General features: G+C 49.9%; 1 protein-coding gene across 2 annotated transcripts in view; it reads left to right on the top strand.

Moving 5' to 3' along the window:
• Positions 1-15755, top strand: part of IRAK2 (interleukin 1 receptor associated kinase 2) — a 78488-nt gene that overhangs the window by 30266 nt on the left and 32467 nt on the right. The window contains exons 3-4 of one of the 2 annotated variants that reach the window (XM_038003571.2): positions 4189-4335; positions 13847-13950. In XM_038003571.2, coding sequence (XP_037859499.1) covers positions 4189-4335; positions 13847-13950 — 251 coding nt within the window. The remainder of the gene's footprint in view (positions 1-4188; positions 4336-13846; positions 13951-15755) is intronic. The other variant, XM_038003572.2, reaches the window with a different exon arrangement.

The following is a 15755-nucleotide window of genomic DNA, read 5'->3' as shown; positions in this document are numbered from 1 at the left end:
CTCCCCATCTATTTCTCACCCCTGCTCACTTCCGAGTGCCCTGTGGTGCCAGGTGGGGCCACCGCATGTCACTGCAGAAAGAACAAGAAAAAGAAAGAGAAAAGCTGTACTCTCTTTAGGATGAAAACATAATGACATTTTTTATCTTCCCCATGGGTGGAGCCCACAGAGGTCGGCCACAAATGGGTTGGTGGCCTTGATGTTCCTGCCAAGTGTGTTTTGACAGAGAGGCAAAGAATCTGTGCTGAACAAAACATTATCCTGAATAGGACACTGGGCTGGGAGCAGTGGCTCATGCCTGTAATCCCAGCACTTTGGGAGGACAAGGTGGGAGGATCACTGGGGCCTAGGTGTTTGAGACCAGGCTGGGCAACATAGTGAGATGCTGTCTCTACAAAAAATTAAAAATTAGCTGGGCGTGATGTTGCCTGTAATCCCAGCTGCATGGGAGGCTAAGTGAGGAGGATAGCTTGAGCTCAGGAGTTTGAGGCTGCAGTGAGCTGTGATCACACCACTGCACTCCATCCAGCCTGGGTGACAGAGCAAGATCCTGTCTCAAAAAAAAAAAAAAAAAAAAAAAAAGGAACAGGACACTGAAGTTAAGTAAGGCTGTGAGTATCGCCCTCATCCCCATTTTACGGATGAGAACAATGAGGCTCAGCCAGGCAGGCCTCAGACAAGGAGAAGGTGCCTCATTTGCTGGGGTCATGGGTGGTGCTGGGTGTAGGTGAGACCTTTAGGGCGGATTTTATACTGTTGTGGGCCTGGCCTCTGCAGGAGGTCACTGTTGGGAAGTGATTTCAGTGAGCCTAGCCAGCCCTGAGCCAGGGGAGCCACTGCTGCGCTTTTGACACAGGTGTCACAAGGATGACAAGCCTTTCCAGGAACACAGGCCCCGCCTGAGGCGGTTTGAGGAGGGAGGGTGGAGGGAGAGAGGCAGTGTTTCCCTGCCAGAGAGGGGAGGCTAGGAAAGATGGGGACTGAGAGTGGTGGGGGGTGGCCTTCCTAGGGGACACAGGCAGAGCTTTCATTTCTGTGCACCCTGCGAGCGACAGCTCTGTTCCAGACCCGTGCTTTAATCAGCACTCTCGCCAGCATTGTTCATTGTCATTCTGTACAAGGGACTGGTTTTTGTTGTTGTTTGAGACAGAGTCTCGCTCTGTTGCCTAGGCTGGAGTGCAGTGGTGCAATCTTAGCTCACTGCGGCCTCTGCCTCCCGGGTTCAAGCAATTCTCCTGTTTCAGCCTCTTGAGTAGCTGGGACTACAGGTGTGCACCACCACGCCTGGCTAATTTTTGTATTTTTAGTAGAGACGGGGTTTCGCCATGTTGGCACACAGGTGATCTGCCCGCCTTGGCCTCCCAAAATGCTGGGATTATAGGCGTGAGCCACCGTGCCTGGCCTAGGCACTGTTTATTCTCCTCCTGGGCCTGTGGGATGCCATAAGGCAGACGGTGATCCTGTGATTCCTGCCAGCAAGGCCCTTGTTGGAGAGAAACTGGCTTCCAGACTTCGAGTTTCAGCCACAAAGGCCTTGCCCTGATGGCCGTCGGGATGGGGGCGGGGCATGGCCTATGGAACCACCAAAGTGCCTGTGGAGCCCAGGTCGGGAGAGAAGTTCGTGCCCTCTGGGTGCCCTTCTGTCCGTGGCTCTGGGAGGAGACCCTGCCTTCCTGCCTCAGTGCTGCTTGCCTTCCTGTCTCCCTCAGGCAGGTCTTGTTCCCCACTGAGCCTCAGCTTCCTGACTTGAGATCTCCAGGGTTGTGGGGAGGGGTGCTTGAAGTGAACGTATCAATACACGATGTGGATATTCGTTGGTAAAAAACAGAAGTGAGGCAGATGTGAATCTCATGAAGGGCTGATTCATCATCTGCTCACTGGAGCCAGAGGGGTCTCCAGGGCAAATGCTACTCACACTAGCTTGGAAGATTCAGTTCTATCATTATTTTAGCTAGCTTGCTAACTGATTTTTTAAAAAGAAGTATACTTTACTGTGTAAATAATGCATAATCATTTTGTTGAAAAATTCTATGATACGAATAAATCACAAGGAAAAAACTCCACAATATAAAATCACACCAGGCGTGGTGGCTCACGCCTGTAATCCCAGCACTTTGGGAGGCCGAGGTGGGCGGATCATGAGGTCAGGGGGTCGAGACCATCCTGGCTAACACGGTGAAACCCTGTCTCTACTAAAAATACAAAAAATTAGCTAGGTGTGGTGGTGGTGGGCGCCTGTAGTCCCAGCTACTCGGGAGGCTGAGGCAGGAGAATGGCATGAACCCAGGAGGCGGAGCTTGCAGTGAGCCTGGGACTGGTTTCACTGTTGTTGGCTGTTTTACTTGACACAAGTCGTTTCACTTATTTGAGCCTCAATATGCTCAAAAATAAAATGCAGATAAACCTATGAACTACCAGAGATTGTTGTGAAAATTAAATCTGCATGGTGCCATACCAGTGTGGTGCTATGCAAATTTAGGTCTTATTGTTTTAGTTCAAAAGCATGGATTTGACAAGCGAGGTCCCAGGGTAACAACTGGTTTGTTTAGAGAGGCACAGTTCACCAGTTCAAAGAAATGTTGCGGGAGATGTTTTGTCCCAGCCCTACCTGGGACATCTGTTGTGACAACCCTGTGTCATGCTTTATGTCATGCTCTGTGTGACGTCAAGTGAGTCAGCAGCCTTCCCTGGGACTTCAGTGCCCCAGTTTTTGTCGCTCTCAAACATGAGTCTATCCCAAACCACCAGAGAATGAGGGCCTTGAATGCAGAGCTATAGAACCGGGTTTTATCTGGGAGGCAATGGGGAGACAGAAAGATTCAGGCTAAGGAGTGTGGACATTATCTAGGCAATGGGGAGCCCCATAAAGGCTTCAAGCAGGGAAGTGACGAGGCCAGATGTGTACTTTGGTAAGAGGCAGCCTGGCAAGGGTGTGGAGGCTGGCTGAGCTGGCGGCAGGGCCCAGCCGGAAGGGATAAGATCAGGGCCCAGTGGAGGAGGGGAGAGGAAGCTGTTCCACAGAGCAGCTCTGAGAAGCAGGCTGGAAGCTGAGGTTGACACACCCTCGAAGCACCTTTGGGGTTTCCCAAGTTGATGTAAAGAGGAAACGATTACCCTCGAGAAGGCAGGGGAGTTCTTCGGCCAGTCCTGCCTGCCTTTGGCATGTGATCTTAACAAGTAAATGTAAATTTAACCTGCTCAGGCCTCAGTTTCCTCATCTCTGAACAGGGATGAAAGGCAGAGATGTTGTGAGGATTCATGTCTGTGCAGCTGGGCTTGGGCCCGGTGCAGCCCGTATTCAGTGGCCATAACTGCTGTTTTTTAGGATTCCTATCCATCGAGTGGGAAGGATGCGTGTGTCTCCACCGCGTGGAAGGGAGGTTGTAGGACAGCCAGAACTTTGATCCATAGGGGATGGAGTGGGAACTTAGAGGGATGGTGTCTTTGACACACTCACATGTTCAGGGAAATGTGCAGTCTATAGCGCCCATCCCCATCTCTATCTCCCTTCCCTCATGACACCCCAGTGGGAGGCAAATGGACGCCATTATCACCTCCGTTTTACATGTGAGGGAAGGGAGACCAAGAGGAGGAAGGTAACTTGTTGGAGGTCACACAGCTGGTTGGGTAGAAGCAGGTGTGTGTGACTCAGCACATCAGAGCTCCACCCTCGCCGGGACTGCCATGTTCAGCCATTGCTCTTTTTTTTTTTTTTTTTTTTTTTTGAGACAGAGTCTTACTCTGTCACCCAGGCTGGAGTATAGTGGTGCAATCTCAGCTCACAGCAATCTCCGCCTCCCCGGTTCAAGCGATTCTCCTGCCTCAGCCTCCCAAGTAGCTGAGACTACAGGCGTGTGCCACCATGCCTGACTAATTTTTGTATTTTTAGTAGAGGTGGGGTTTCACCATGTTGGCCACGCTGGTCTCGAACTCCTGACTTCAGGCAGTCCCACCCACCTCGGCCTCCCAAAGTGCTGGGATTACAGGTGTAAGCCACCGTGCGTGGCCCACAGCATTTTACAGATGGGGAGGCCGAGGCCAGAAAGGGAAAGCCCCTCCTGCCCGGCAATACCGTGCATTTGTGGCAGAGCCGGAATCAGAACCCAGGCCTCTGACTTCAGACCCAGTCTCTCAATGGCTACCCCACTTCATGGAATAGTAATAACTTTCTTTCCACCTTGTTTTCAGGGAAACCAGTTCCTGAAATCAGGTGTCCCATTCCAGCCTTCCCTGACTGTGTGAAGCCAGAAAGGCCTTTGGCAGCTTCTGAAAGAAAGACTGAGGATGAACAGGAAGAGGGGCAGCCTGTGAGGATGGCTACCTTTCCAGGCCCAGGTATTTTAAATTTAACTTTTTTACTTAAAGCACATTTATTTAAGGAAATGAAGATATATCTATAAGGACATTCAGCTTAGCATATAAGAGCAAAACATTGAGGCTGGGCATGGTGGCTCATGCCTATAATCCCAGCTCTTTGTGAGGCTGAGGAGGGAGGATGGCTTGAGCCTGGGAGTTTGAGACTAGCCTAGGCAACCTGGTGAGACCTTGTCTCTCCAAAAAATTTTAAAAAAATTATCCAGGCATGGTGGCATGCACCTGGTAGTCCCAGCTATTCAGGAGGCTGAGGTAGGGGGACTGCTTGAGCCCAGGAGTGCAAGGCTGTGGTGAGCTATGATCACACCACTGCACTCTAGCCTGGGTGACAGAGCGAGACTGTTCCTAAAGAAAGCAAAAATCTGGCAACAACAATGGGGGATGATAAAATTAATGTCAGACAATCACAATAAAGTACTGTCAACAATGACGTAGACATGGCTGGGCGCGGTGGCTCACGCCTGTAATCCCAGCACTTCGGGAGGCCGAGGCGGGTGGATCACGAGGTCAGGAGATCGAGACCATCCTGGCTAACACAGTGAAAACCCATCTCTACTAAAAATACAAAAAATTAGCCGGACGTGGTGGCGGGCGCCTGTAGTCCCAGCTACTCGGGAGGCTGAGGCAGGAGAATGGCGTGAACCCGGGAGGCAGAGCTTGCAGTGAGCCGAGATCGCGCCACTGTACTCCAGCCTGGGCGACAGAGTGAGACTCTGTCTCAAAAAAAAAAAAACACCAGGCCGGGCGCGGTGGCTCAAGCCTGTAATCCCAGCGCTTTGGGAGGCCGAGACGGGCGGATCACGAGGTCGGGAGATCGAGACCATCCTGGCTAACACGGTGAAACCCCGTCTCTACTAAAAATACAAGAAAATTAGCCAGGCGTGGTGGCGGCGCCTGTAGTCCCAGCTACTCGGGAGGCTGAGGCAGGAGAATGGCGTGAACCCAGGAGGCGGAGCTTGCAGTGAGCCGAGATCGCGCCACTGCACTCCAGCCTGGGGTACAGAGCAAGACTCTGCCTCAAAAAAAAAAAACAAAAAAAAAACAAAAAAAAACCACCACAAAACAATGATGTAGACATGCATATGTACATGAAAGCATACTCACAATATAGGGAGGTAGAAAAGTGGAAAAAAATCAGGTAACAAAACATATAAAATATCTATTACCATTTTTGTGAGCAGAAAATAAATAACTCAGTAATTGGAGGCTTTCTAGTGCCAGACACCATTCCAAGTACTGTACTTCAAAGATATTGACTCATTTAATCTTCAACTAACTATGAATTAGGTATTGTGATTATGCCCATGTTATGGATGAGAAAACTAAAGCTCAGAGAGGTTAATCAACCTGGCTGAGGTCATGTACTGCCGGGTGCGTGTGTTTCACCCGTGGTCTCCCGAGTCCCCAGCACAGGTTGGCCCTGCCTGCAAGCTCTGGGCCGGATGTCTGACCATTTCTCTGTCCAATCTCCATAGGCCCCAGCCCTTGCAGCCATGCAGTGGGGAATTGAGGGGTGCTTCCTGCCCACCACTTTCCTCCCCTCCATCAGTAACAGGTCTGCTGAAACCCAGAGAGGGAGAGCAGTTTGCTTAAGGTCACACAAATAGGAAGTAATGTCTGAGCTGTGTGATTTGAACACGCACATCCCTAACCATCGCACTCACTGCTATCCCAAAGCCTTTCAGACCACTTCAGATTTGTCTCCGTCACCTGCGCCCAGGTAAGGGCTCAGGAAAAGTTTCCAAATGACAGAATGTCTCAGCCAGCAGATGACCTCCCTAGGGGAGCTGCTGCTCAGCCCAATCTCCATTCTCACCGCCTCGCCTCTGGAGTCTTGCCTCACTTCCTGTCTCCTACGGCCTCCCGAGTGATGAGCCAGAGACCCTAAATCCACGTAATCTCAGTTCACTGGTGCCGTTCCTGAAGCCAGGGGCAGCATCAGCTGAAAGGAACCTGTTTTGTGGGTTTTGTATTAGACAGACTCATATTTGAATCCCAGTGCTGCTGTTTTGTAGAAGAATTACTTAGCCTTTGTACCTCAGTTTACTCATCTGTAAAATGGGGAGAATAATAGACCCTATTGCATCATGTTGTTGTAAGAAATCCTGCACCTGAGTGTTGCACCATGGAGGTGCTCATTAAATGTTATCTGATATTATGAACATTCCAGACACTCTAGATAGGTTGAATCTAGAAAGTTAATTCTAGGCCAAGGAGTCTGGATTATTTCCTGTAGCTAAATATATATATATATATTTAAGTGCAGATCTTTGATCAGCAATGAAAGATAAGGGGAAATGGTCCTGACCAAAGGGAAAATTATAACAAAATAGGGAAATTGTAGGGGCGTGCTGGTCAGGATGGAGGAGGTAATAGGCATAGCAGTTCCTTCTGATATTCCTTATCTAGGTTACTGTAAAGATCAACGTCAAGGCCAGCTGGGCGCAGTGGCTCACGCCTGTAATCCCAGCACTTTGGGAGGCCGAGGCGGGTGGATCACAAGGTCAGGAGATCAAGACCATCCTGGCTAACATGGTGAAACCCCATCTCTATTAAAAATACAAAAAATTAGCTGGACGTGGTGGCACGCGCCTGTAGTCCCACCTACTTGGGAGGCTGAGGCAGGAGAATCGCTCAAACCCAGGAGGCGGAGGTTGCAGTGAGCTGAGATCATGCCATTGCACTCCAGCCTGGGCAACAGAGTGAGACTGTGTCTCAAAATAAAAATAAAAATAAAAATAAAATAAATATCACATGTCTCTGTCAGCCTTTGCTGTTTACTTTCTTTCCTTTTTTTTTTTTTTTCGAAATAGGCCTTGCTTTGTTGCCCAGGCTAGATCACAGTGGCACAGTCATAGCTCACCGCAGCCTCAACCTCCCTGGCTGAAGCAATCCTCCCACCTCAGCCTCTCAAGTAGCTGGGACTACAGACGTACATCACCACAGCTGGCTAATTTTTTATTTTTGTAAAGACAGGGTCTCATTATGTTGCCCGGGCTGGTCTCGAACTCCTGGGATCAAGTGATTCTCCTACCTTGGCCTCCCAAAGTGTTGGGATTACAGGCATGAGCCACTGCACAGGGCCCTATTTACTTTCTTTCTTTTTTTGGCGGGGGTATGAAGTCTCTGTCACCCAGGCTAGAGTACAGTGGCACAATCTCGGCTCACTGCAACCTTTGCCTCCCGGGTTCAAGTGATCCTCCTGCCTCAGCCTCCTGAGTAGCTGGGACTATAGGCCTGCACCACCATGTCTAATTTTTGTATTTTTTGTAAAGATGGGGTTTCGCTGTGTTGCACAGGCTGGTCTTGAACTCGTGGGCTCAAGCAATCCGCCCGCCTTGGCCTCCCAAAGTGCTGGGATTACAGGCGTGAGCCACTGCACCTAGCCCCTATCTGCTTTCTTGATGGCACTTGGAGCAAATGTGCCCAGACAGGTCAAGATGATAACTACAATCTGCAGGCAGAAACAGGAAGTTGATTGTCTATCTTTGCCTAAATTGAAAATAAGAAATCATTCATGTCATTAAATCACCCAAAGCGTGTCTTTTGGGAAAACCCCAAGGTTCCACTGAGCCCCAAAGTTCAAACTGATCAATTATCTTGAAGGATTTTGGTAGGAGTGACGGATACTGAGCCCACATCTTGACCCCTGTGATACCCTGGCTCCCCCTTGCAGTAGGTGGGAAGGAAGTGGGAAGAGACATGGAGGAGGAAAATATGTTTGTTTTGTTTTTTGAGACCGAGTTTCACTCTGTCGCCAGGCCGGAGTGCAGTGGCGCAGTCTCCGCTCACTGCAACCTCTGCCTCCTGGGTTCAAGTGGTCCTTCTGCCTCAGCCTCCTGAGTAGCTGGCACTACAGCTGTGTGCCACCACGCCCAGCTAATTTTTTGTATTTTTAGTAGAGACGAGGTTTCACCATGTTGACCAGGATGGTCTTGATCTCTTGACCACCTGCCTCGGCCTCCCAAAGTGCTGGGATTACAGGCATTAGCCAATGTGCCTGGCCGAGGAGGAAAATATATGAGCAGAGGAGCCACGGACAGGCTATGAGCACCTCAGCAAAGGAGTCTCGAAGCTAGAATTCAGATAAAAGGGTTTTGAGCAGCTGAAATAACCGTCACAAAGCCTTAGCTGTAGGAGAGGCCACTGGGCTATCAGTCAGAGTCTGTTTACTAACTCTACACATAGTTTCACCAGCCTTGGTAAAATACCAAGTACTGCATGTGTCACAGCCTGACCTTTGTGCTTTATAAACATCAGCTCTTTTTACCTGGACAAGGAGCAGACCATGATTGCTCTTTTTACATTTGAGAAAGCTCAGAGAAGTGAGGCACAGTTCATCTGAGGTCAGATCTTGAGTAGTGCTGGAGCCAGCGCTTGAGCCGAATCTGTCTAATAAAGGAGATGGGGCAGCTGGGGGTAGACCCGCTGCCAGCATCAGGGCAGGACGTAGATGACCCTATGTCAGATACAGTGCCGCTTCTTGGACCTGCAGCGACACAGCTCGGCAGGACCAGAGGTGGTGCCTTTTGCTTGAGAAAGCAGGCATATTAGCCTCAGTAGAAAAGCAACAAAAAGGCCAAGGCAGGCGGATCACCTGAGGTCAGGAGTTTGAGACCAGCATGGCCAACATGGCGAAACCCCATCTCTACTAAAAATATAAAAATTAGCTGGGCATGGTCTCAGGCGCTTGTAATCCCAGCTACTCGGGAGGCTGAGGTAGGAGAATCGCTTGAACCCGGGAAGCGGAGGTTGCAGTGAGCCGAGATCATGCCATTGCACTCCAGTCTGGGTGACAGAGAGAGACTCCGTCTCAAAACCAAAAACAAACAAAATAGAAAAAAAAAGAAAAGCAAGAAAAAGAAAGCTTCTGGAAGGATTTCCATAGGAAATGGTTTGTTTTTTAGCTAAGTCCTGGCGCTTGATCTGGCCTCAGATGAGCTGTGCCTCACTCTTGGAAACAAGATTATGTAGAATCCCCCAAGCCCCATCCATCGCCATCACCCAACAAGTATCCCATCTTGTTCATCTACTCTCCTGCCCCATCTCCCTCCCCTCCCTTAGCCATTATTTTAAAACATTTTTATATGAAAAAATTACAAACATACAAAAGCCAAGAGCATAATGACCCTCCACGTCCCCATCAGCTGGCTTCAGTAATGATCCACCCGTGGCCAACTTCTGATTACTTTGTATTGAATCCAGGGAGATTTTCATATCCTTGATGGCAGGAGAATTCCTTCTCATTCTCCTCTCTCTGCCCTTGGACATACAATGGGGGCCTTCAAAGATTGTGGTTGTGAGTTTAACCTACCACAGATAACTACCCCAGGCATGAGGAGCCCATCAGATTAGATCCCAGAGGAGGGGACGGCTGGGTAGGGAGAGATGGAGAGTAATGACTGGTGGGGGGCTGGGTAGGGAGAGATGAAGAGTAATGGCTGCTGGGTCCTGTCTGATTTTCCAGACCAGAGTCCATTCATTTTCCCCAAGACCACAGGGATAAATAAACCCAATTAGTAGCCCTCATATGTTGCAGGAGCAGGCCTCAGGGATTCCCCCAAACTGAGAGGCCTGGGGGAGCCTCCTGAGCAAACCCCAGGCATTAAGTCAGATAGGAAACTCATGACTTGTGTGAGGCAAGGTCTGACTTCAGACTCACTGGGCACAGAAGGACCCTCTGTGCAGTGAGAGCCCTGCCCTGTGACCAGGCATGGCAGCAGGATGGAATTCAAGTTAGTCTGGAGCAGTGGTTCCCAGAGTGTGGGGCCCACACCCGCAGTGGTGCACAGAACCTGGGTATTAGCACAAATATGGATCATGTGTAGAAGAACTAGGGACGTCATGGATATTACTGTTTAACACAAGGCTGAATATATAACGCTGGAGTTAAAGTTGGTTGAAAGAAAACCGTCAAGTGACTCATAGTGAGGTGGCACAGACTTGGCCAAAAACTTGGAGACTGGATGAACATAACTGCAGTCTGAGAGATGCGGGCCAAGGGTACTGAGCTGAGGCCAAGAGAAGGCAGGGCAAGGGTGGAGGTGGCCATCACAGAGCAGCCTTTCTGCAAGACAGGGGCCCTGTGCTGGCCAGCAGAGGCCTGCATTAGTCCAGGTCCTTGGTGAGAGGCAGACACCAAGACAGGATAGGATTTCATCAACAAGATAGGGTTTCATTAGGACAAATAGTTGCAAGAAAATGGAGAGGGAGCCGGGCAAGGCTGGGAGAGCCGTGGGACCACAGTGTGCCATTTCCGAGGAAGGCTGTGTGGGCACTTGCCATCCTGCCTTCGGTCTAAGGCAGACTCTCCAGGGTGTCCGTTGGCCATCACAGTCCTGTCTGCCTAGTGTACCCTCTGCACACAGTGCCTGGGGAACAGCCCCTGGGAAGCATGGTCGGGATGCAGATGCAGGGATTGACTGGAGCCAGCCACAGCCAGGCCCGCAGACAGCCAAGCTCCCAGCAGCTGGGGATCTCCAGCTCGCATTCTCCTGGCTGCTAGACTCGCACAGCAGCAGAGCAAAGATCCCAGGAATGAGGCTGAGGGCAGCCCCTTGACAGGCTCCAGACCTTTTCTCAGGTGATTTCATTTTATCAGCTATCTGTGTGGGTTAATTGTTTAGCCAGGCTGATTCTATTTTCAGTCTCGTGAAATAAATTTTTGTTTTTTTGTTTTTTGAGACTGAGTCTCGCTCTGTTGCCCAGGCTGGAGTGCAGTGGTATGATCTCAGCTCACTGCAACCTCCACCTCCCAGGTTTAAGCGATTCTTGTGCCTCAGCCTCCCAAGTAGCTGGGACTACAGGCATGTGCCACCATTCCCCGCTAATTTTTGTATTTTTAGTAGAGACAGGGTTTCACCATGTTGGCCAGACTGGTCTCGAACTCCTGACCTCAGGTGATCCATCTGCCTCAGCCTTCCCAAGCACTGGGATTACAGGTGTGAGCCACTGTGCCAGCCAAAATAATTTTTTTTTTTTTTTTGAGACGGAGTCTCGCTCTGTCGCCCGGGCTGGAGTGCAATGGCACATCTCAGCTCACGGCAACCTCTGCCTCCCTGGTTCAAGCAATTCTCCTGCCTCAGCCTCCCAAGTAGCTGGGATTACAGGCACCTGCCATCATGCCAGGCTAATTTTTGTATTTTTGTAGAGATGGGGTTTCACCATGTTGGCCAGGCTGGTCTTGAACTCCTAACCTCAGGTTATCCACCTGCCTCAGCCTCCCAAAGTGCTGGGATTACAAGCCTGAGCCACCGTGCCCAGCCCAAAATACATTTTTTAATAGCCAAAGTTCCAGATGAATCACTCCTTTCCTGATGTTGTAAGCCACAAATACCTGAAGCAGGTAGATTTATCCAGTAATCTTGGAGTCAAGCCCAGGTTCCTTTGGAAGGGTCAGGTCCCCAGTTACTCAGAAGCTGTCCTTGCCATGGGGCTTCCTGGATATTTCCAGATGATGATGTTTGAAGCCTCTGGCCTCTGGCCGAGTCCTGCTTCTGTGTGGACCAGCCACCATGGCTCACCTCACCCACAGTCTGTGCCTCTGCTCACCCAGGAGACCCCCCGACCAGATGGCCTCATTAGTCTTCAGATTAATCTTCACATGGGGCCTAGTGAAGAAATTTCACCCTCTTTAACCTCATGTTTAAGTGACCCTAAACTACTTGTCAAACTTTCTGTCTTGTGAATCTTGTTCACTCACTAAGGGATTAAGGGCACAGGCGCAGCCGAACGTGGTGGCTCACACCTATAATCCCAGCACTCTGAGAGGCCGAGGCAAGTGGATCACTTGAGAGGCCGAGGCAAGTGGATCAAGACCAGCCTGGCCAACATGGTGAAACCCTGTCTCTAATAAAAATACAAAAATTAGCTGGCATCATGGCACATGCCTGTAGTCCCAGCTACTTGGGAGGCTGAGGCAGGAGAATCGCTTGAACCCAGGAGGTGGAGGTTGCAGTGAGCTGAGAGAGTGCTACTGCACTCCAGCCTGGGCAACAGAGTGAGATTCTGTTAAAAAAAAAAAAAAAAAAGAGCATAGACGCTGGAACCACTGACTGTGTGCACTTGGAAAAGTTACTTAACCTCTCCATGCCTCATTTCACCATCTGCAAAGAGGCAATGAAAATGGTGCAGTGGTACCTTATCTCCTGACTGGCATGAGGATTAGATGAGTTAATGCACTGAAAGGATTTTTTTTTTGAGACAGGGTCTCATTCTGTCTCCTAGACTGGAGTGCAGTGGTGTGATCATGGCTCACTATAGCCTTGACCTCTTGGGCGCAAGTGATCCTCAGCCTCCCAAGTAGCAGGGGCCACAGGTATACACCACCATACCTGGCTATTTAAAAAAATTTTTTTGTAGGGCCAGGTGCAGTGGCTCACGCCTGTAATCCCAGCACTTTGGGAGGCCGAGACGGGTGGATCACGAGGTCAGGAGATTGAGACCATCCTGGCTAACACAGTGAAACCCTGTCTCCACTAAAAATACAAAAAATTAACCAGGCATGGTGGCGGGCACCTGTAGTCCCAGCTACTCGGGAGGCTGAGGCAGGAGAATGGCATGAACCCGGGAGGCGGAGCTTGCAGTGAGCCGAGATCGCACCACTGCACTCCAGCCTGGGTGACAGGGCAAGACTCCGTCTCAAAAAAAAAAAAAAAGAAAAAAAAATCTTTTGTAGAAACAGGATCTTGTCATGTTGCCCAAACTGATCTCAAACTCCTGGGCTAAAGAAATCCTCCTGCCTCAGCCTCCCAAAGTGCTGGGATTACAGACGTGAAGTATTTAGAACAGTGCCTGGCATGATGTTTCCTAATTTGTGTACCTAGATGTTAACTTACTACAGCCCCGGGCCCTTCTACTGCCCCACCTCTGCATGGGCTGGTTCCACTGCCCCATATCTGCTTATTGAAAACGTTTCTCCATCTTTCAAGCCCAGGTCAGGTGCCCCTTCCTCTGTGAATCCTCCTCATCTCCCAGCCTGTTATGGTGTCTCCTCCCTCTGACCTCGCTTTCCCGTGGGATGTATCCTCGGAGGACGGTTATTGCATCCCTGCCACGGTGGAGGTTTCTGGAAGCCAGGCTCGGTAGCTAGTTCACCTCCGTGTCTTTTTCTGCTCTTTGAGTAGGAGGTGAGATAGTGCAGGGCCTAGAAGTCAAACGGATTTCCGTCTGAATTTTGGCTCTACCGTCTACTGGCTGGGTGGTCCTGAGCACTGCATCTACCTCCGGTGCCTTTGTGTCTCCACTTGTCAACTGGGATGATAAATAGGCCCCAGGTCATAGGGGAGTCAGAAGCTTATCCTGAGGTGATGCTTGAGGAGTGTGTTGGCCGGCACATGGTGGGTGTCAGGAAGTGGCAGCAACAAGCGTTTGGGGAGTGAACAGGAGACTGGCATGGTTGGAGGACTAGACCAGGATCCCTCCTGTTTTCCTCCCCCAGACTGCATCCTGACCCGAAATCCCTCCTTTCCAGGGTCCTCTCCAGCCAGAGCCCACCAACAGGCCTTTCTCCAGCCTCCTGAAGAAGATGCCCCTCATTCCTTGAGAACCAACCTCCCCACTTCTTCTGATTCAAAGGTAAATCCACCCCTCGGCTGCAGCCCCCAAGCCATGTCTCCCAGCATGTAGTTCCCTCTCTAAAATGCAATTTCTCTACCCCTTAAGACCAATTTAAGGGTGGGGAGGAGAAGGGAAACTGCCATCAAATTACCCCAAGCTTCTAAGACTGTAAGTAGAGGAGGTCAATAATAGTGGGGAGAGGGAGGGAGGGCACTTCAGTGAGTACACTTCTTGTTTTTTAATTTATTATTATTTTTGAGATGGAGTCTCACTGTGCCGCCCAGGCTGGAGTGCAGTGGCACAATCTCGGGTCACTGCAACCTCCACTTCCCAGGTTCAAGTGATTCTCCTGCCTCAGCCTCCCAAGTAGCTGGGATTACAGGTGCATGTCACCACGCTCAGCTAATTTTTTATATTTTAATTTTTTGTATTTTTAGTAGAGAAGGGGTCTCACCATGTTGGCCAGGCTGGTCTCGAACTCCTGACCTCAAGTGATCCACCCACCTCAGCCTCCCAAAGTGCTTGGATTACAGATGTGAGCCACCACACCTAGCCATTATTTTATTTTATTTTTGATCTGTGGTCCCAGCTACTTGGGAGGCTGAGGCGCGAGGATGGCTTCAGCCCAGGAGGCAGAAGTTGCAGTGAGCCATGATCCTCCCACCACACTCCACCCTGGGTGACAGAGTGAGACCTTGTCTCAAAAAAAAAAAAAAAAAAATTATGACCATATTGGTATGAAGATAAATAAAATCCAAGCTGGATTAAAAATGAGGACATTTCTTTGACTCTAAAAGTTCATTTATTTTCTTCTGATTTTAAAATAAATTAAAATGTTTTGATGGCTCCTAAAAGTGTTGTGAGTCTGAGACCCTTTGCATCCAGTGCCTGGGGGAGAAGCCAGCTTTGCATGAGTGTGGTTAATGAAGCTCTTCCACGTCCCAGGTGTGGTGTCACATGCCTGTAGTCCTGGCTACTCGGGAGGCTGAGGTGGGAGGATCGCTTGAGCCAAGGAGTTGGAGACCAGCCTAGGCAACATAGGGAGGCCCCATCTCTAAATTAATAAATAGATCAGTCTTCTGTGAAGGATAATACCAACACTTTGGAAGGTTTGGGAGGTTGGGATGGGAGGATCACTTGAACCCAGGAGTTTGAGACCAACCTGGGCAACAGTGTGAGATCCTGTTTCTACAAAAAAGTTTTTTTTTTTTTTTTTGAGGAGTCTTGCTTTGTCACCCAAGCTGGACTGCAGTGGCATGATCTTGGTCACTGCAACCTCTGCCTCCCAGGTTCAAGCTATTCTCCTGCCTCAGCCTCCCGAGTAGCTGGGATTACATGCACATGCCAGCATGTTTGGCTAATTTTTTTGTATTTTTAGTGGAGACAGGGTTTTGCCATGTTGGCCAGGCTGATCTTGAACTCCTGGCCTCATGTGATTCGCCCACCTCAGCATCCCAAAGTGCTGGGATTACAGGCATGAGCCACCGTGCCCGGCCAAAAAGTTATTTTGAGACAGTCTCCCTCTGTTGCCCAGGCTGTCTCGGCTCACTGAAACCTCTGGTTCCCCAGTTTAAGTGATTCTCCTGCTTCAGCCTCCCGAGTATCTGGGATTATAGGTGTGTGCCACCACGCCTGGCTAATTCTTGTATTTTTAATAGAGAACAGGGTTTCACCATGTTGCCCAGGCTGGTCTTGAACTCAGATGATCCGCCTGCCTTTGCCTCCCACAATGGCGAGATTACAAGCGTGAACCACTGTGCCTGGACTCTACAAAAAGTTAAAAAATTAGCCAGGCATGGTGGCACACACCTGTAGTCCTGGGG

This window comes from Chlorocebus sabaeus, chromosome 22, assembly GCF_047675955.1.
Source record: "Chlorocebus sabaeus isolate Y175 chromosome 22, mChlSab1.0.hap1, whole genome shotgun sequence".
NCBI lineage: Eukaryota > Metazoa > Chordata > Mammalia > Primates > Cercopithecidae > Chlorocebus > Chlorocebus sabaeus.
This window is presented reverse-complemented; position numbering and strand designations above follow the sequence as displayed.